The 20,316-nt window shown below is 39.8% G+C and overlaps 1 protein-coding gene across 2 annotated transcripts in view; it reads left to right on the top strand.

Moving 5' to 3' along the window:
* Window positions 1-437: 437 nt before the first annotated feature.
* The window catches only part of Ss (aryl hydrocarbon receptor spineless), a 202,071-nt gene continuing 182,192 nt past the window's right edge, over window positions 438-20,316 (top strand). The window contains exon 1 of one of the 2 annotated variants that reach the window (XM_071783139.1): window positions 438-2,299. In XM_071783139.1, coding sequence (XP_071639240.1) covers window positions 2,178-2,299 — 122 coding nt within the window. In that variant the 5' untranslated portion in view covers window positions 438-2,177. The remainder of the gene's footprint in view (window positions 2,300-20,316) is intronic. The other variant, XM_071783138.1, reaches the window with a different exon arrangement.

Here is a 20,316-nt window from a genome sequence, read left to right on the forward strand (position 1 = left end):
GCGGATTTGCCTGATGTAGTCAAATGTCTCACGCGCTTCTAGCAATGCGTTTCTGAGAGAGAGAGAGAGAGCAGATAGGCGCAACGTATACACAGGTTCGCGGACTCGGAGGCGTAAGGAGGTGGACGCGGACGCGGAGGAAGAAAGAAAAGCACGCCGGGAGTAGGTGGAATCTCGAGGCGCGCGCGATGGTATCGTTCCATCGGTGGTTCCGCGGTGGTTAGGCCGGTAGCGCCATGCTGGCACCGCGATTGGTCTCTTCGGCTCACTCGTAGGCGTGGCGAGTGTTGCGGGTGGGGGTCAGAGTGGTGACCCTGCGTCACGACGGATAGAAACCAGCGGCCGGTCTCCCGGTCGACCCGTGGAGGGTTACTCCTCTGCTGGGCCCACCACCACTGGCCTGCGCCTCCACTCTCCGATCTATGCCACGCTCTCCTGACTTATGCTACGCCCGGCAGGCCCGCGCCAGTACACGATACGCTTCTACGAAGCGAGCACCGCATCGTTACGCGCTCCACTTCGCGAAACCCGCCAGCACGAGGGTTCCGCCACCGACCTATCAATTAGATTTTGCGTTTGCCACTGGTTTCCGGTTCTCCAGCATCGTCGAGCGGTATTAATGCAGATAGAACCTAGATCGAATGGACCTTCAACGATTCGCGTTTGAACGGGTTGCTCGTTCGGTGATTCGCATCAGTTGATTCGCTCCGACGGATCGCAAGGGTGGTGAAGGAAGAAACCCTGGTAGGGGGAAGAGGTGGCTTTCTCTTTCCCGTTTGTGACAGATAGGAAGGGAGGCACTGTGACACCGATCGACGGAGGGAGGGAACGAGAGAGGACGATCGTGTGAACGAGAGAGGGACGCGCGGGTCAGTTTCGCGCACACGTGACACGACCGGATCGGGAAGTCTGGGTGATAAGCGGGCTCGCACCGGTCGGCCAACTGGATGTTCCGAGTGTTCTGGGCAGATATACCGAGATATCGCGCCACATGACCGTCACGCAACCGGATGATAGTAATATCGAGTGGTACCGGGGCATCGAGAGAGTGCTGGCGCTCGTCGGGGGATAGTGAGAGTGAAATTTAACATGCATCTGCAGTGAGGATTAGATAACGCGCGCTCGAACCGTCCGTAATATCAGAGTCGAGGATGGGGCGAGTCCCGCGTTTCCCTATCCTGGGGCTGAAAGTGGTAATCGTATGGCACTGTGTCCAGGTGTCCCGGTCATCGCTGATTCTTGAACGTTGCTGATGTTCCCCGCAGTGCAGTTGTTGACTCCGATTCTATCGGCTGGGAAAGTGAATGACTGAGCGATTGCAATCTGGTTGATGTCGTGTCGCGATTTCCCAGTGACAGTGAACTTGTTCCGTAGAGAATGACGTGGAAAGATGATCTCACTCCGGTGTACAGTGTATCGCGAATCTCACATCGATGTCGAGAACGATACCGACGATAGCTGGTCGAGTCTAAGGATTTCCTAATGACACTACACATTCATCATAACGTTTCGTGAAATTTAGAGATGACTTATCCAATGTGAGCTCTGAAAGTCATCCACTGAGCGATCTAGCTTCGTTTACGATTCAATGACAGTTCGTTATTCTTTATCATCAATGCCGTTAAATGTCAATTGACGAGTGATAACGTGTAAGAGAATCCGATCTCGATTCGCAAAAAAAGAAGAAAGAAAGAAATCCCGCGTCTACAAGGGACACTGGTCGCTCGAAATTTGCGGCGGTAACAGCTGTCGCAGCTGCCGCGCGCGTACGGTGGTGTCATCAGGAGCAAGTGCCCCGACGCCAGCAGCTGGTGGCAGTGGCACCGACGGTGACAGAGAATGACGTAGCGTCGTCGCTAGAGGCAAGGGGCGTCACGGTCTGCACGGTGTACGCGCTGGACAGAGCCGCCTCGGCGGGGCTGGGGGTGGTCGGGGGTGTCGGTGTCGGTGTCGGTGGTGGCGGCGTCGGCGGCGGCGGCGGCGGCGTCGTCGGCGGCGGTGGCGGCGGCGGCGGAAGCGGCAGCGGGGGCGGTAGGGCACCGGGGATCGCCGGGATCTGTGGACCACCGACCGCGTCCCTCGCGCCGACGGATTACGTGACGGCGGCATGCTATCCCCCGGGATCGCAGCTCACCCTGACCGCCACTCACCCTCAGCCCCACGTCGTTGATCCCGCGATGACGCCCACCTCGGCGCCGGTGCCGACCCCGACGTCGGCGTCGGGCCCCAACAACCCCGTCGCCATGAGCCAGCTGGGGACCGTCTACGCCACGAAGAGACGGCGTCGGAACGGAAAGAGGTCGGTGCGAGTCCGTTAAATCGATACAACAGGCAGAACGAGAACGGCCGACTGTTGTTTTGCGGCTCGGAAGCGGAAAGGAAGGCTTGGTGCTGTTATCCGTGACACTCGGTCCTTTTTATCTCTGAGTCGCGACACAATACGAGTCGTTATCGTTTTGCAATATAAAGATGAAGTGTAATGATCTATTGTATGTATAGGATTAAAGACGCGTTTGAGGCCATGTCAGATTGACGTACTTAAAGAAGGATTTCAAGTATTGGAAAGAAATATTGATCTTACAAATTAAAACGTATAGAAGTTATAAGAGATTTACGTTTCGAAAGAAGACTTCAGAAGACCAACGAGCATTACGACCGCGGCGGCGAGTTTTGCTCACATGTATATAACAGAGAGAAATAAAAGTTTAATTAAGGAGAAATGAGTAAGGTATGAGATGATGATATTGCACATTTATTCTAACTCAATTAAGCATAATAGGAAATCATTATTCGCCGAATAAGGAAATAAATACGAGATTATAACTTAATTAAAGACAGGCAAGATATTTGCATATAAAAATAAACTTTTATGCAATAAACTATCATGACAAAAAAATATATGGTTTTAGCACAAAATATAAAATCGAGCAAAGTCACTGACTTGCAAATACCTCAAAGTTAGGTCTCTGAATGTGATTTAACATTTTCGCGGTTTAATTGGCGAACATTTTCCACACGCTCGGGGAGTAACTGAAATGACGTGAAAAGCGGATTATAGGATTAACTCTGAAAGGCTTTAAAGTATCGCAGTTTGAAACGCATATATAATTCACGCGTTCGAAGTCCGTGCTAATGGGGACGAAGCTGAGTGTAATGTAAAGTTGTGCGTTCGCTCGTAAAGTTAATGTCGATGACTGATTCACAGACATACCTCCAATATTCATTTAATTAGGTGTCCTCGCATGAGTAGCTTGAGTTCACTTTATGCCTAGTTTTATATCACTAACCGATTATAATATATATATAGGCTTATTACCGTAGAATTTTATGAAATTATATTTTTGTGGAAACATATAATCGGTTTTTCTTTCATCATGGAATATTTTACATTTTGTTTTAATTTATTTGATGATTAATCGAATGTTATCATTCACATGTTATGCGAATTATATAGATTTTATTGAATTATAGCATTAAGGCTTGTTTCTTTTTTACTTGCTTCTCTCCTCAAAGCACTTATGCCGAAGAGAAATAAAAAACGTAAAAATCTAATTTTGATTTAACTATTTCTTTGATTAACGCATATGTCAAGTTGGATTATGTCCAAAGTTATTATATGTCAAAGATATATACTTAATAGATCTATTTAACAGACATATTAATATTGCAAGGAACTTCCTTGACTTTTCTTTAATTTCTTATTTTTCAAGATTTATTTGAGATGAAAATAAAAACGAGATTTTTTGGTTAAAATAATGTTTTTATCGCAAAAGGAAATAACATTTAATATCATAAAGCGGTTTTTAAGACGTAATAATAGATGCGCACCACAAACACACACGCACACAGTGCACACACACACACACACACACACACACACACACACACACACACACACACACAAAAGATCGTCATTACGTTTATAATGTTGCGACTGATGACCGATGAAATTGCAGGTGCATGGGTCGCCACAAAATGTTGTTTTCCTATGCATATATGGCGAATTAGGTATAGAAGCCTGCAAATGATTATTTGTGATTTGTCAGGCAAGATACGGTTATATATTAACAATGATGGGGCCGGAATAAGATGTACGGTCGCGTGTTTGTTTGTTCCGTGGAACACGTGTATGTATCAGGCTATTTTTCCCGCATCAAATCGAACGTACGATGCTCCCTCTTTGTGCTTTCTGTCTCACGCCAATTTAGTTTTTCTAGACGCAACGTAGTTACACCACGATTATTCGAGGAAACTTTAATCCCAGTGAAAACTTCCATTTGCTTAGAGATACGTAGGTACATTTGACGAAACACTTTGGTCGATACTTATATATCTGTTTCGCAATATTATTAGAAAGGCTTCTAAGTGCAGTTTACTCTAATTGTAAATGCAATTTTGCTTTTTGCACGGAAAAGTGTCAAATTGCACGTGTAGCTTTAACAAGTTTACAAAATCTTAATATACATTTTGATATATATGTTTAGAAAATAATTTGTCAATGTAATACACATCGATTATTTCTCATTCTTGTGAAACATGATGGAGACATTAATTAACGATTCGTTTTTAATATCTTTACATGATATTTTATCATACTAATGTAGAGTTTGATGATTGATGTCCTAAAAGTTTGCTTACGTTTAATCAAGCTGGCGTGCGTTAATGGAATTAAGATCGGCAGTACTTGCATAGGAATGCATAGTTCCGCCGTTGTTCTGCAGTTCGGTAGCTTGATCGCTTCAAAAAGAAATGTGAGCACATCCATGAATAATAATTAGACAAGTAGAAACACTTGAACTTTCAGAATTCCGCTTTAAGAATACTCGCGTATTTATTCATATCGAATATTAATACAATCAATATTTCTAAAAGTACATAATACTCTAGTGGCAAACGTATTCCATCTTCTATAAAAGATAATATAATTTTTTTGAATGGTAACCGATTAAACCGATTAAATCTTCTTCATAGTGCCACAAACTTATCGAAAAAATCACGCCGTCGCGGCGCGTCTCAGTTCAGTTACAAAGAGGAAAACAGGGCCATTGCGTTGGCATCTTATTGCGTTAGCAAATTGAACGCCGGGGAATTTTTTCATCGCTTCGCCGCGCGACACTATACGTCTCGCTCGCGCGCTGCTTGAGAAATTAAAGCAATCTGCACCAATCTGGTAAGCTCTTAATCCTCTCATGACGATCTCGCATGCTCCCAGGTGCTTCTTCTCTTTCATTCGCGAGCACGCGCCCCGGTGTGCGCGCGTGCGTGAGCGCGCGTATACACGCGCGTTGCGTGAGATGGTGTGTGGGTGTGCGCGAAACGCGCGAGGGGTTGCTGAGGATCGCACGGGTTGCACACGCGGTGCATTCGATGCATCAAAAGGAGGATGCACCTATAGGGTAGTCGGCCGCTAAGCCGACAGAGATTGAGCGGCCCGGCTGATTGCGCAGAAGCGGAAGACTAAAATCTTCCGAGCCGCGAGTCTCGACTCCTTCGAACTCGCGCGTTCTCTCGAATCGCGCGTCTTCCGCAACCTTGTTAACCTCGGAATGGATCGCGGTTGCAGACCGTCCGTCGCGCGTTGCGCGCTCGTCCAAATGTAGAGTACTTCGCAGACGCTCGCCGGGTATTCAAGGCGAACATGTGCGAAGGCTAGCCACTGATACGTATACGGGGTAGCCCATTAACTTCAACCACTTCGTGCACTTGGCGTCTTGTGTGCCCACTTGAATGTCTTCATAAAGTATCGCGAGGCAGGAGGCGTGATTAATTTGCTGAATTAATTTTTGAAGGCCGTCTTGGAGCTGTTTCGGAATTTTTATTGATGAATCATACGGTCTTTTCTCTCTCGCTGGAGAAAAATGTGACTTCTATCGCGTGTGTCAAGAAAGCCTCACTGTATCATGAACTTTTGGAAATTCATGAAAAAATCACGTGGCGAGTGTTCACTTTTTTAAACAAACAATTATACATGATTTTAGAAATTTAACATGCGTTTAAGAGAAAATATTTTACTATATATGCAATTAACTATGAATATCGATCAGAATTTTAATTATATAGTTATGTTTTGCAAAAATGCTAAAAGAAAAGAGTTTTATACGATTGCATGTGCTTCATAAATTTTTAATCTTATAAACACATTGTTATATATTAAGTCTCTTAATGATTTTATAGTTATCGATGTATTAAATAATCTGGAGTGTAATGGAAACAACTCGAAACTTAATGCAAGTGCTTATATATTTCTTCTGGGAAGAATTCTGGGCCTATTCGGACATTCGTTCAATCAGGGTAGACACACGAGTTGTGTACGATCGTGAATCCGCGGCCCGCAGGCTCAAGAAGCATCAAGTCTTCGACGTTGAAGATGGGTCTTCTTCCTCCCCCGTAGCTTCAGGACGTGTCACGTTGAGTAATCGTTTGAACCCTTTTCCAGTTCACGTAGATGCCTCTTCTACGGTGAGGAGCGTACCCCGTGATCGCACCAAGGATCACGAACGGGCGTAATGGAGTTTTAAACGGCCGTTTCGAGGCATACGGGCAACGATCGGCGATCTTCTTCTCATTCTTTCCCCTCGAGTCGCCTTTGATACGATACGAAAGGGAGGGGAATGAGGGGAACGCGAGGAACGAACAGGGGGCTCTATGCCAGAAAATGCCCGCAAGGTATCAGCCCGGCTCGTTCCCTCGCGCTTCTTCTTCGGCTGCTTTGGCTCCTTAGGATTCTTCTCTCGGAGAAGTCCTTCCCTCGGGCTCTGTCGATCCTAGGCGAATGCACCTTGGAAGGCGCATAAGCGCGCGCGTCATTCCGTAAATTCCATTTCAACTGAAACAACTCCGCGCGAGCACCGTATCGCTTTGTTTCGATTTTTGAATGTGCAAATGAATTATCGAGGACTACAACGATCGATGAGGAACGATGTATGGCACTAGCTGTTGTGCACCCACACACAGCAAGGTTTTCTTGATTTAATAATACTGTTGAGAATATCTTAGAGTTAGTTGTATACAATTTTAACATTGTTTTGGCGTACGAGTGTCGCGGATGCAATCATTCAAACTTCTGTGTACAAAAATTATAATATCACGTTGAAATTCCTGTTTAAAATAATGACGTATTCTTGAGGTAACATTTGCGATTGTTTAAATTATATAAGTTTGAAACAACGAAAAGGTAGAAATATCTTCTTCACCAGATACCAGATATATCAAGCTACGTAATACGCTAATCAATGTGTCATGACAAAATCTCCGCTATACTGCCTCTTTCTTGTTCTTTTCTACTTGCCAATTACTTTTATTTCGAAAATTGCATCACAGACTTTCCTGACAGCTACTTAATTCTAACAAGAAGTATCCGAACGAATAAGAATTAAGAAACCGTCGAACGTCGTATCATCCTCGTACCTCGAGCGCCGAAGTCCCGGTAGAATGTCCAGGCCGCGGGGTTTGTCAACGTCAAGGAAACTTTATCGCTAACGATCGGACGTGAACTCGCGCTGTCGAGTTTCTCCCAAAATTCTGTCGGGTTCGGGGAAGCGGGCGAGCGCAGCAGCGCGATGCTGCGCGTACGGTGCTCGCTCGCCGCGGCCTAATGACAGCAGCTTCTATAATTTGGAGTTTTTGAGCGAACAGCCAAATTACCGGCGTAGGGAGGGATTACTGTTATTACACGCGGCCGCGGACTCAGTCGAAACCTGATTATACTTCAGTCAGTCTCTCTCTCCCGATCTTGACCCGTTCGTTCGACTGTCAGCTCTTCGCTCTCGTTCGCCACCACGGCGCTCTTCCACGGGACGGATGTTTTCTCTCTCTCTCTCTCTCTCTTCTCTTTTATTCCACCTCGCGCGATCTCCCGAACGATCCTTTAACCACGCAAATCGCACTCCGCCGTCCTGATGCTCTCTCGCGAGGTTCTCACTGAAAGCACGAGTATCTCTAGTATCTCGCCCATTAGCAGCGCTGAGATCCTTTCGCGCGACACCGGTAGCCGCGTAGAGGTGCATATATCAGGAGAGATTAGACTTTTTCTCAAGAACGCTTGCTTTTATTAAAATGGATTAAACTGGACTTTATTAATGATGAGGGAACAACGTGTGAGTGCACGAAATATTCTTTACACATTATTTTGTAGTCAAGTAACAAGTAAAAATGAACTTTGACAGTACAACGCGGTTGACAGTGCGTAAGTTAACATTATATCGATCTTTAATATACCTAATACATAATTATGTTATACATAATCCTATAACTATGTACTCTATCAATTAATTATTAAATATTGATATAACATTAATTTACTCACTGTCAATCGCGTTGTACTCTCAAAGACCTTTTTACTTGTTAATTTTATTATCAAGAGTTTGTTTGTTAATCATTATTGCCTTTTATTAATATGAGATTTAATTCATTGTGACTTTGAATATGGAACGGTACGGATTCAATAGAGAAAATGTTCAGTTTAATTTTCTTCACAGTTTTACATTTTTGCAATTTTTACAATTTTACATTTCCATTCTTTTGACGCACCAAATATCGTGGCGTTCGCACGATATATGTAGTTAGGACACAACGTCTAACGACGCATGTCTAATTGTTGCGTATTTAATTATAATTATAATATCTCACTTGAGAAGGATCAAATTATGGTTGAAACGTTGTGAGTCAGAATAAATGCAAACTGCCCAGTCGGGATCGCTTAATTTTGGATTTATGAGATTTAATATTAGATAGCAAATATAAGTGATCGAAATATTAAAAAATATTTTAAACATTTAAAACATGTAAAAATCTTTTCGTACTTATTGTTAGACAAATATGATTTGAAAAATGGTTTTTGTTTTCAAATTTGATTATTGACAGCGACGAGAAAAATATTAGGGAGTTATTTTTCTTTGAAAATTTATCAAAATCAAAGGAGATTTTACAAGAAACTATAAAGTTTTAGTAACTTTTTGTAAAAAATATTTTACAAAGGATTACTGGAGATTTTTCAATTATAACGAGGAAATGAGAAAACCGAAAATTCTCAATGAGTATTTGTAAGTTCGCGAAGGTACAGCAGGGCCATTCGAGTTAAGGTCGATGATTTCTTGATGGATAGCTGCCATCGTCCCGGGTTTCGGCTGATTAGTTCTTAAGTAATTGCCGCGCATCCTTACGACCTTATAACGTGAGTTTATAGCCTTGTAATGAACCCGCTTCTAAGACCTTTGCTCCATTCAACCAGTCGAAGAACCGTGGCCGAGGCCTCCGAGGCGTGCAAAGATTTTTCGTTATCCATTAAGCATCACCGCGGTGCCCGCGAGATATATGCCACATTTATTTACGCTATCGGCTAAATAGGTCCACAAATCGATTTTACCATTAACGATTAATGGTACACTGCTCGAAGATACTTAGCTACGACGATCAATGAACGGCCAGAATGTACATACATCAAGAGGGCAGGCGGTGGTCTATACCGGATATAGATAAATAAGGAGTTGTGGTTTTTGTTTTATTCAACGAGTTCCAAATTAATTCGTGACGTTTGTACTATAGATAACATAATTCTGCATAATTTATGTAATATAACAATTTACAGTTAGGCTACAAACATTCGAGATAAATGTAGGACGCGGAACTCGTAAAATTGAACGTGTTATTTCAATTAGGACGTATTTCACGAATACGTTTTCTCTTCGTTATAAATTTTGTTTGTCAGCAAAAATAGATTCGTCTGGTTTCCCACATACCGCGCTATCACTTCGCATTAAAGGAGGATATCGCTTACCTACTTTCTACATGGTAACGCGCACGCTGTAATTTAATAGACTCCCCCTTTACGTTAGTCAGCGCCGTGATGCGTTGCGGCCGTGTATAATACGTATATAGCGTTCGCGACAAGAGGATTATTGGTGGCGGGCATAACTCCTGTGCGCAGCCACACCTAGCAGATTTAACACCTTGTATCCAATTATAAAAATGTCCCTTGTCGCGCGCGTGATTGATGCTGCATTGTGTATCGATGCCGTCAGCCGAAATGCCACTGCAAATCCAAGTGTGTTATTTTAACTGAGACTCTTCTTACACATTTCTTGCCTTTTTAAATCACGTCTTTTAACGGTGAACGTATTAACTTTTAATTTAACACGCAACGAAACATGTAAAATGAGTTTTAGTCAAATTGTCATTTTTAGACGTTTATGGGTATAGAAATAACATATTTGGATTTACAGTGATGTAATAGTAGTAGTTGTCATTATGAATGTCAATGAATAGAGCCCTAATTTTTTGCGTCAATATTCCCCCGCTATTCGACATTTAATGTTTTTTTAGCTAGCGACTTGTTTTATAAAAATAATTCTATTATTAGGACTGGAAAATTAAAATTAATTGATATATAGTGATATAATGATATATAGAAATTATATATTCTATATTTTGCATCTCGTTATGATGTTATGAATTCAGTTAAAAGGAATTTTTTGCAATCTTGCCACATTGTTTCCACCCGTAAACATATTATACAGATAATACTGTCATTATACGTCTTTATGATTGCATTTACCACGTTTATACTTTGCTCTCGAGAGAGCATTAAACAATCAACGATACGCACCGTGCGCGTTCTCCAGCCGCGGTTGGCGCTGCGTTGCTTTTGGTGTATCGAGAGTGCTGAATGGGCCGCACAGCAAGGAATATCCGTCCTCGTGTGGTTACGGCACTGTGAATAGAGCCATAACGAAGTGAAACGCGCAGGTGAATTTATGCCGCAGGAACGGAGGCGCCCGACGAGGAGACCAATAAGCGCCGAAACGCCTTCGAGCTTCGTCCCAGAGAGAAAGAGAGAGAAAGAGTGCCCGCGCCTTCGAGGCGAACTTCTCTAAAGGGACAGGACGAATAAAAAGAGACAGGGAGGATGAAATGGTATATAGATAGAAAGAGGGAAAAGGGGAGAGACATCGAACCCGGAGCTTTCAAACTCCACAATCTCGAATGACCACAATTTCGGCGCTCGATAAAGAAATATATAGTTATATCCGCAGCGACAATTTTATTTACGCGTATGTTTTAATGAGAAATTTTTTTACATTTTACGATCGCGATCGCGTCTGAGAAACGAGCTCCGTCTTATCTTTTTGAGTGTATTGATATATAGATATTAGCGCTGCTGATGTTCAATGAATATTTGCGAAAATTATTTTTCCATAAAACAAGACGTGAAAATTCCATAACAATTAAGATAATTAGGTGTAGAATAGTGTAGATGTTAGTGCTATTATATTAAATGTTAATAATGTATTTACAAGTAGTCAAAAGAAGAAAATATTGGAAGAAGCAAAAAGGAAAACTTTTAAGTCAGTGTTACCCACTTAGAAAAATCTTGAAATCCTTTTTTTATGGCATAAAAAGAGCAGGCAGTCGTTATAGTTGGACCATTTGTATTGCACGACGACACAGTTAAGAGTCTGAATATGGAACATCGTTATCGCGTATCGCTGTTACTCATTGCGTTACGCCTGCACCAACAACACCATGTACTTCAATCTCTGTGCCGGCTTCCTTCGACGAATTATACGAATTTCGTTACACTTTCTCAAATGGAATTTAAATTTCGTTATCGAGCGCGGCGATCTGTCGGGGAAGAATTTAAATATAAATAGTAGCGGGATATGTGTCGCCGTTTGCGTCCCGTTTGGTATTTCTCGGAGTACCACCTCCGTCGCACCATTACCCTTTCAAATGTAACATTGGTAAGGCGTTTCGCGATGAAGGCGATTACGAGCTTTCCCAGCAATTAAAACCGTAGAATCGCCCGTCTCAGAAAGCAAAAGTATAACGATAGTATCGTCGCATACCTAATTCATCATCCCACTTGTTACCCCTATCGTATGTCATATATTCGCCAAATAGCTTTATTTTATTTTACAATATGCAATCGTTTTTTTTTCCTTTTTTTTATCTTGCGCTGATCTCTCATGATCCTTGTAGTTATTAGAAATAGGCAAATTTATTTCAATATTGTATATGTAAAAAAAGTTTTTGTATTTATTTGTTGCGCTCATTATAAACATATATGAGTTCACCGAAATTGATATCAGTTCTAAACTCGATTATTTGACGTAGCCGAGCTATTAAGAACCATTGTAGCGAAAAATCGACTTGTCGATACGATTTGGTACTTTGAGACGGAATTCGAGACTCCGTTTCGCAAGAAGCGGCCCTGGCTCTGCTCGGTAACGATGTATCTTATCCGACTTCGGGCCCGGTCCCGGGCCCGGGGCCCAGCCGGTCCGGTAAGGCGCTGTGTGTTTAACTATTCAATAATTCATCCCGCCATTCATCACCAGCCGAGTGTAAAATTTATCTTATTTTTATGTATTGGCCCCCTCCAGTTCGCGGCACCATGCATCAACCTCTTATTAGCCGCGATTTGTTTGGCGCGCGCGGCATCCAATCCCATTGTGCCGATTTGTCGAGTCGCGCGCGAACACGTTCCTCTAACCGTTGATGCGGGCCCCGAAACCCGAATAATGCCCTTTTTTCTCGGAAATTTGTGCACCGAAATAAAAAAAAACCAGAAACGATCATTGGCCTTACGAGTCTGATGCATAAGTTGATTTTTCGCTTGTTTAATGTTCGCCGAAATAAAAGATACACAAGCAATAAACTCGAATTATAAGGAGCATCCAAAATTTTGATGCTATTTTGTGATATTACTGGAAATTAATGACTATTAAACGAGTAATTAGTTCTCAATTAGCGGTTTTTTTTCTCATTGCAAGTTTTTAAACAGTGTTTTTGTTTTTATGAAATATTATTTGATTGAAATTTGGATTTCTTTGCTTGCTTTATTTCAAACCAATACAATTTTTATATATACATAATTATGTATGTATTTTTTTTTTGTAAAGTCATGGAGAGAAAATGTAGAACAAAGATTATATGTGATATATATGCAAGCTGTAGAATATATATTTTATTTATGTAATAGTTATATTAGCGAATAACCAATAAAAAAAACTTTATTAGAAATCGTGAGAATGTGCTCAGGAAACTGGGATTCAAATATTTGACATATAAGCGTACTAGAACGTCTGAGTTTAGATTGCAAATTCTCAAGGCGGCGTCATTATGCGTAATTTATGTTGCGTCCTTCTCGCAGATGACGAATAAGACAGAACAACTTCGTTGCCGTCGTTGGTACGGTTTTCGCTAATAATCATGCTAGCTATTACCAAATTTGTTGTGGAAGAGCAACAATAATGTGATTTAAATTGCTAATGGCTTGGACGAACTTTAATATTATCGTTTGTTCATTTTAACAAAAACTGTTTTAAATTCTTAAAAAGAAAGAGAATTTTATTTTTAACTAAATCTTGTTCTCTAACTAAATTAATTTGATTTTATTTTAAAGAAATTTTTCTTTGGTAATTTTCTTTTAAATTTATCTTAAGGTTTAAGAAATTTTACTTTTATGATTAGAAATTTGCAAATATAGGGAAAAAACGATTTTAAGTGTGTCGCAGAGTTTATCGCTAAGAAAGTATCTGACAATTTTTTAATATCAATTTATCGAGTTAATCAAAATTTCAATTTTTATCTCACGTCAGATATTATTGTAAATTCCAGTTCACAGGACTTTCACGCGAAGACTGATTTCGCTGTTGATCCGACTCGTTCGTTCGACGCGCGAGATTTTCTCGAATTCTCTCGCGGAGCGTCTCGCTTTTTGTTATTTGCCGAAGGTCTTGATAATTAGCGGCAATCGTACCGCGGCAATTTAGTCATTTATTCGTTATACGAAGAAGACGCCGGTGTATGACACCGGCGCGATCGTTCGGTTCTCTGGCGTAGCGGGCACTTCCGGTGTCAGACAGAGGCGGGCACGTCTCATTGTCATTACATCACCAGAGGCTGTCATTTGGTTTTTCAAGCGTCCGTTTTTCTCACCGCGAGGATAGAGGACTTAATGATTGTAATTGCACATGGAGCTAGCCTCGGAGAAGGATAGGCGGATTAACACGCGGCCGCTCCGCGCTCGTGCGTGTGTCTCTTCTTCAAAAAAAACGTTGCTGATGAACCCCGAACGCAACGTGGAGCCATTTTACGAATTAGCGATGCACTTAATGTTGTTGAGAATTTGCCAACTCGAATCTCCAGATATCCAAGAATGATAAGGTCAAGTAAGAACTTCGGGAAACAATCTATCGAAGTTGCTAATTTATACAGATTTATAATCTAACACGGTTCAGATGTCAAAATACATATTCTTAAAATAAGAACAGCAAAGTTTAAATAATTAATTTAAAATTAAAATAGTGTAAAATATTTTTTAGACTAAGACAATATCATTTAATACCATTTAACTTAATTTAACGTGTATATATTATGACAATAGCAAATTGAGGGTATAAAGACACAGAAATCTGAAAGCGGCGTTGAAATATTAGCGGTATTATTTATGGAGAATTGTGACTACGTTAAATATTCGTTTGATATTGTTGCAATTGTTCATTTGTGAAGTGCACAATTCGTAACCTTATTCTCCACGAATGCGTCTTCCTAATTAGGTAGTCCTGTCATTAGTTCAAGTACCACCGCTGCCCTTCTTTCGTGACAGAATTCACTCCCCGTGTCGCACTTTGTGTACCTGATGTGCGCGTTGTGTTTGTGTGGCTGGCGTATCCTGAATTCGCCTTCCTATTAGGGTGTGGCTTACTCCCCAGACACAACGAAATTGGTGCTGGCTCATCAGTCCTATTGCAAAGTTTAACAAAATTAACGTATGGGATCTTTTTGTTCTTGAGTATTAATTATTCCGAAAGTTTAAGCCTCATTCTAAACGCTAGATATTAGATTAATATTTTATTATTTTCTAAAATATAATTTTTGAAATAATTGTTATTATTTCATTTATTTCTTAATATTCAATAAACGCAAAAGAGTGATTAAAATAAATTGCAGAGAATGCAGAAAAAAACATAAGTAATTATAACATGGAACGTAATTTAAATTAAAGATTCATTCATCTATTTTATTTATATATAATTTAATATGTTTAAGAGAATTATTTCTGATTAAATTATTGTGTTGTAATGTTTTCGTAAGCTTTGAAACATCACTATAACGTTTGTCTGCTATTAAATTGATAGTTTCTTGCACCCTCCTTACAATCCATTGAAAATCACGTGGGAATTTGCTATAAGAAAATGACCTGAGTAACGGGGCCTTCGAACTCGGCATGTGTCAACGCTGACGACTCTATATCATCGCATTTCTTGAAAGAAAGTCGTTAGCAATGGTTAGTTTTTGTCTTCACGTTCGTAATGCGTTTATAATAATCGTAGTAAAATCTTGCAGTAAGGTACACTAAATTCTTTATTAATGTGCAGTGCTTTTAGCTTAGCAATCTCCTATAGTAAAAGAATTTTTATATTATAGTCAAGTAGACTCTCTGTAAAAATAAATTATAAATGAATTTTTATTTAATTGTTAGGTATTGTATCGTTGAAGATGGCTCAAAGCGGAATCAACCGTCCGATTTATAATTATAGTTATTAAGGATTGATACATGCAGCCTTAACTTATGCAACTGCGTTGAATTCTTAATGTTCCTTTTTATTTGTCACTTGTTAGCTTGGTAATTAATATCCACGGAAAACTCATTATTTATTATTATAAAGTGAGATATTAGATGGACTTAAAACTATTTTTAATCGTGATAATTGGATTTAAATTCAGATTCAAATTTAAATTTAGATGCTGTGTTAGATTACTTCTTTATTAAAATAATTGCAAAATAATTCTGGTTTGAATTATTAAGTTATATTTTGACATTTTCAATAATATAATTTTTAGAAATACATCGAAATATACTTCAATCGAATCGGCTTTATTTCGGCGACATTGCGATTGAGGGGGCTATCAGAGAGGCTTCCGTTCCGTTCCGACCAATGTAACGCGTCCGGGACAAGTCACGGGAACCAACAGTTAGATCGTCGTCGCCGCGCCGCGCCGCATCCCTTCATTTCGCCATCCGCTCGTTTCGGTAGAATTTGCATTTCAGAAACGCGAGATTGGGCAGTAGAAAGATAGAGCTAATGCTCACGGGGCGGCGCGCCGCGCCGTGTAAACACAGGGTAGCCCCGGATCCCCTTTTTCGACTTCGCATCATCTTCCGCTGTAGCACGGCTTTACGCCGAGCTTTCTGTTTTTCGGCTTAAAAAGCGAGGCTACCGCGGCGAACCCCGAAACACGCGGGACTGCACCGACGCTGCTTTAGGCAATTTCACTCTTTTATTTTCTTGAAGATAAAGGGATGGAAATTAACTGGATAAGCCTGGATTTTTTGTACCCACTTAGAGCGGGTTTCTCACCCCGCAAACGAAAGCAGTATCAACTTTCGTGATTGGACAAGTAGCAAAAAAAAATGATTTTTTTGAATTGAATGTATATTTATATATAAAATAGATATCATATATTTTAAAGAAAGAATGTATTAATTCTCAACATTGTAAAAATTATGGTAGTTTGATGTTTTTATTTTTAAATATTTATTTTATTTCTTAAGATAATGACAAATTGGATAGTTTGTTTTGAATCTCATGCGTTGCATAAGTTTAATAATGACAGCTAATTTTACATATTGACGTTAAAATAATTGTGCGATTAAGATGACCGGAATTAAATTTCTTGTTATGCTTTAATCCACCTCTCACCATTATTAGGTTCCCTCCCCAGTCGTTTATTTCTTTGACTGATTCAGTGAAAGGCGGCGTATTTGCGTAAGAAATCGGACACTTATTTCACACTATGTGATCAATCGCAGCGAAAACTAGCTAATCGTTTTTCGTCGCTGTTATTAATTTGCCAGCGGTGTGAGAAATGTGGAGCTCGTTGATCGCTACACCACAACATTGTAAATTTCCCTCCGGGGGATTCGGCTATTCTTGTATAATAACCGATAAATCGAGTGTAATGATTGATTACGTCATGATATACTTCATGCGCGTATCGATGTATCATATGAATATATAATATCGCGTGTCTCTAAAGAACGCTTTGACCACTATGTATCGAAACGTGTAGCTTTATTTTTCAGCAAAGGAAGCGTATAATATGTAAGCTTAACTAGTAGCCGCGAGGATCCCAGCTGACGTAATTTGTTTTCCGTAACGTATAATGACGTAAATTGTGCATACTGTAATCAATTTGCGTTGATACATGGACATATGTTCCGATACGATGCACATATATCTTAATAATGTAATTTATGATCGTGTTTCTTTTTTATGAGTTTAATTATGAAAACAGATTTTATATTATTAGCTTTTGTGTCTACAAGATTGCAAAACATTTAATATCAAAAGAATATACATATATTAAAAATATTAATTTATAAAGTAAAAATATATTAATTATATATTCTCACATTTATATATATATAGATATGTGTTCGAGAATATATCGCGTATTTGTTGAAAAGTAAGAAATTGATTCTATCAAATTGTCGAACGAGCGACATCCTCGTTGCAAAATTAATTACTATTATCACGGTAGTTGCGTGTACGATATCTTTTACAACGCGCATTGCACTTCTATTATTCTCTCAACCGGTATTATTATACGAGCTGACTTACGGTTAGCGCGAATAGCTTTCGATTCACGTACAAAAATTACTCTCAGAGTTTACACTACGAATTCTCTTGTCCGTGCAATTAACTCTCGGGACCATACTCGGAATCGTGTTATGTCGCGAGCGGGTAGCAATTAAAAAACTGTCGGTATGCGTCCAGATTTAAAGACGTTCAATTAAAGGAGTAATAATAATTATGGTATATATACTATATACAGATAATTCTTACTTCGTACTTAGCAAATCCGTTTATCGAATGCTGCGTTAAACAAAATTAGCATAAAGCCTTATGTTTTACGCAATTTTATTAATCTCGCGATAATTTAGGGCCACTTCGACCAAGCTTTGATTAACTTAATCATTGATTAGTTCATTGGAAATGACCAATCGCATTTGTCAATCTGCTTAATGAGCAAATGCGATTAGTCATTTCTAATTGACTAATCAACGATTAAGTTAAACGGGAGCTTGGTCGAAGTGGCCCTTAATGCAATGTTTCATTGATCAAATTTAACGATCCTCTTATTGTTTTATCGATATTTTATCTTTAAAACTTTTTAATTTGAATAAATATTTTACATTTTTCAAATCGTATCCTTTTGTTGTTTATTGTTAGAAACGTGAATAAATTTAATAACAATTGACAAAATGGCTGCAACTTGCGATGCACGGAATGAAAAAAATATACAAGGGGCGTATCCGTAAAAAATTTATACGGCTACGGCTGTGTATTTAGAGGCAAGTGGCGTAAAATAATCCCGCCTCGTGTATTGCAGCACATTCTCGCTAACTTGCACTAGATCCACATTTCGCACCACTTACTGATAACGTTTTGCGCAGTTACAGATAGAATTCTCCGCCTGATGTTTAATTAGTCACGTTCCGCGAGGAACTGCGGAATAAACGCCTTCGCATAATATTAAAAACGCAAGGAAGCGCACAATAATACACCACATCGCCCAGAGAGAACTATCGAAGTCCGAGATAAAAACATAACTCGAAGAAAATAGCATTATTGTTTGCTCGAATTCTTATGAAATACCTACATATACCTAAAAGAAAGTTCTTGTTAAATAAAATATTTCTTAATCTTATTTTTAATTACAAAATTGTTACAAATGCAAAGTGCATTTTTCTTATTGTTAGAGAAAATTTTCCAAGAAACAGCGGAATGCAATGTGTTCAGGACAAAATATATCTCATAAAAGTAGTTAAGTTTTCCATAAACACATAAAATTACAAGGTTTATCGGCGGTGTTTCTTGAAGGATAGCGTTCGAATTGCAGGCTCGAGAAAATCGGAGTCATATTATTCAATGACAGATTTGCGGGTCGTTTCGCCGCCGTTTTACTCGCGTTTAGCGAATGACGGAGTGGAAATGCAGTATGGCGAATCGGTTGGTGGCTGTGTATACGTCTAGATCAAGCGTTCGCGTCAGGTAACGTAAATATAGATCGCTCCCGTCTCGGAGCTCCGGACTTGTCTCACCGAGTACTCACCGCACCGACCGCGTTCGACCATACCACCTCACTAGCGATACTAGTGGCTACACTATCTTGATACCCCTCCGCGCGCCGATCGCGAGCGTATCATTACCCCGCCTAGTGGCTAGCTCCGCAGATTACACGTCTGCGAGCCGAGTTTGGCTCAAGCTGACCCGACCTAACACGAATTTGTAAGAACGATTGCGCCGGGATTTGCATGTTAGCAAGCGGCATCGGTCGTTTCGGAGAGAAAGAGAGAAAAGAAGTAAAAATAGGATTATTTTTGGTATAGCAATAGCGATGCTGGTGCAATATCAATTAGTACATCAGTGAAGAGAGAGAGAATCTTGGTGATAAAAATCCATCACATGCAGCAATCTTTCAAGACTTAAAATTTTGAAATATTAGATATACTACAAATATGGAAAAGAAAGTTTTGCAAAGGATTTCTGTCTACCCTATACATATTGCAGATAACAAATACTTTATTATTATCATTATTACATTTGATAGTAGATAATAATTTAGTTAATTGTTAAGATTATAAAAATTCGCATTATTTCTCTATACTTTTATACCGTGTACTACCGTATATTTTTACCTGTGCGCGATAAATGACGCTTTAATTGGTTTAATTGATTATTATTGTATTTATTTTTTATGAGAAACATGATGAAATTTTTTCTTATAAACCTATATCTTTATATTTCGTTAACAGAATTTATTGCTTCGTAATTTCGAGCATTCATGACCTTTAATTTTATTTTTTTCGCGTAATTGGGTATTGGGTAAAATAAATCGCGTCGAATTGGCAGCGACTTTCCTCCAATGCCTGCCGGAAGCTGGGCTGTCCGCTTGTGTCCCACCTGCCAGTACTGGCGGGCATGAAATTATGCTAATTAAACATATTGAGCAACAAAAATAGCGCCGTGCTCTCTTATATTTATATGAGCGTTGTCGAATAATGTCGTTAAATATTTTTTGGCAAAAACTGCAAGACGGTAGAAAAATTTGCAGAATCTTTGGAAGATGATTAAGCAAATTTTTCTGTTAATTGTTTTCTTAAAAAGTTTGTCGCTGAAAACACACGTTATACATGGAAATCATACGTTACCGCAGAATCAAAGGACCGTGTGAGAAATTTTGACGGAATTCACACGTATTATGTGATAATATGATTAAAATGTTCAATTCTAAACGTTAATTGAA

This window comes from Temnothorax longispinosus, chromosome 7 (assembly GCF_030848805.1).
Source record: "Temnothorax longispinosus isolate EJ_2023e chromosome 7, Tlon_JGU_v1, whole genome shotgun sequence".
In the NCBI taxonomy this organism is placed as follows: Eukaryota; Metazoa; Arthropoda; class Insecta; order Hymenoptera; family Formicidae; genus Temnothorax; species Temnothorax longispinosus.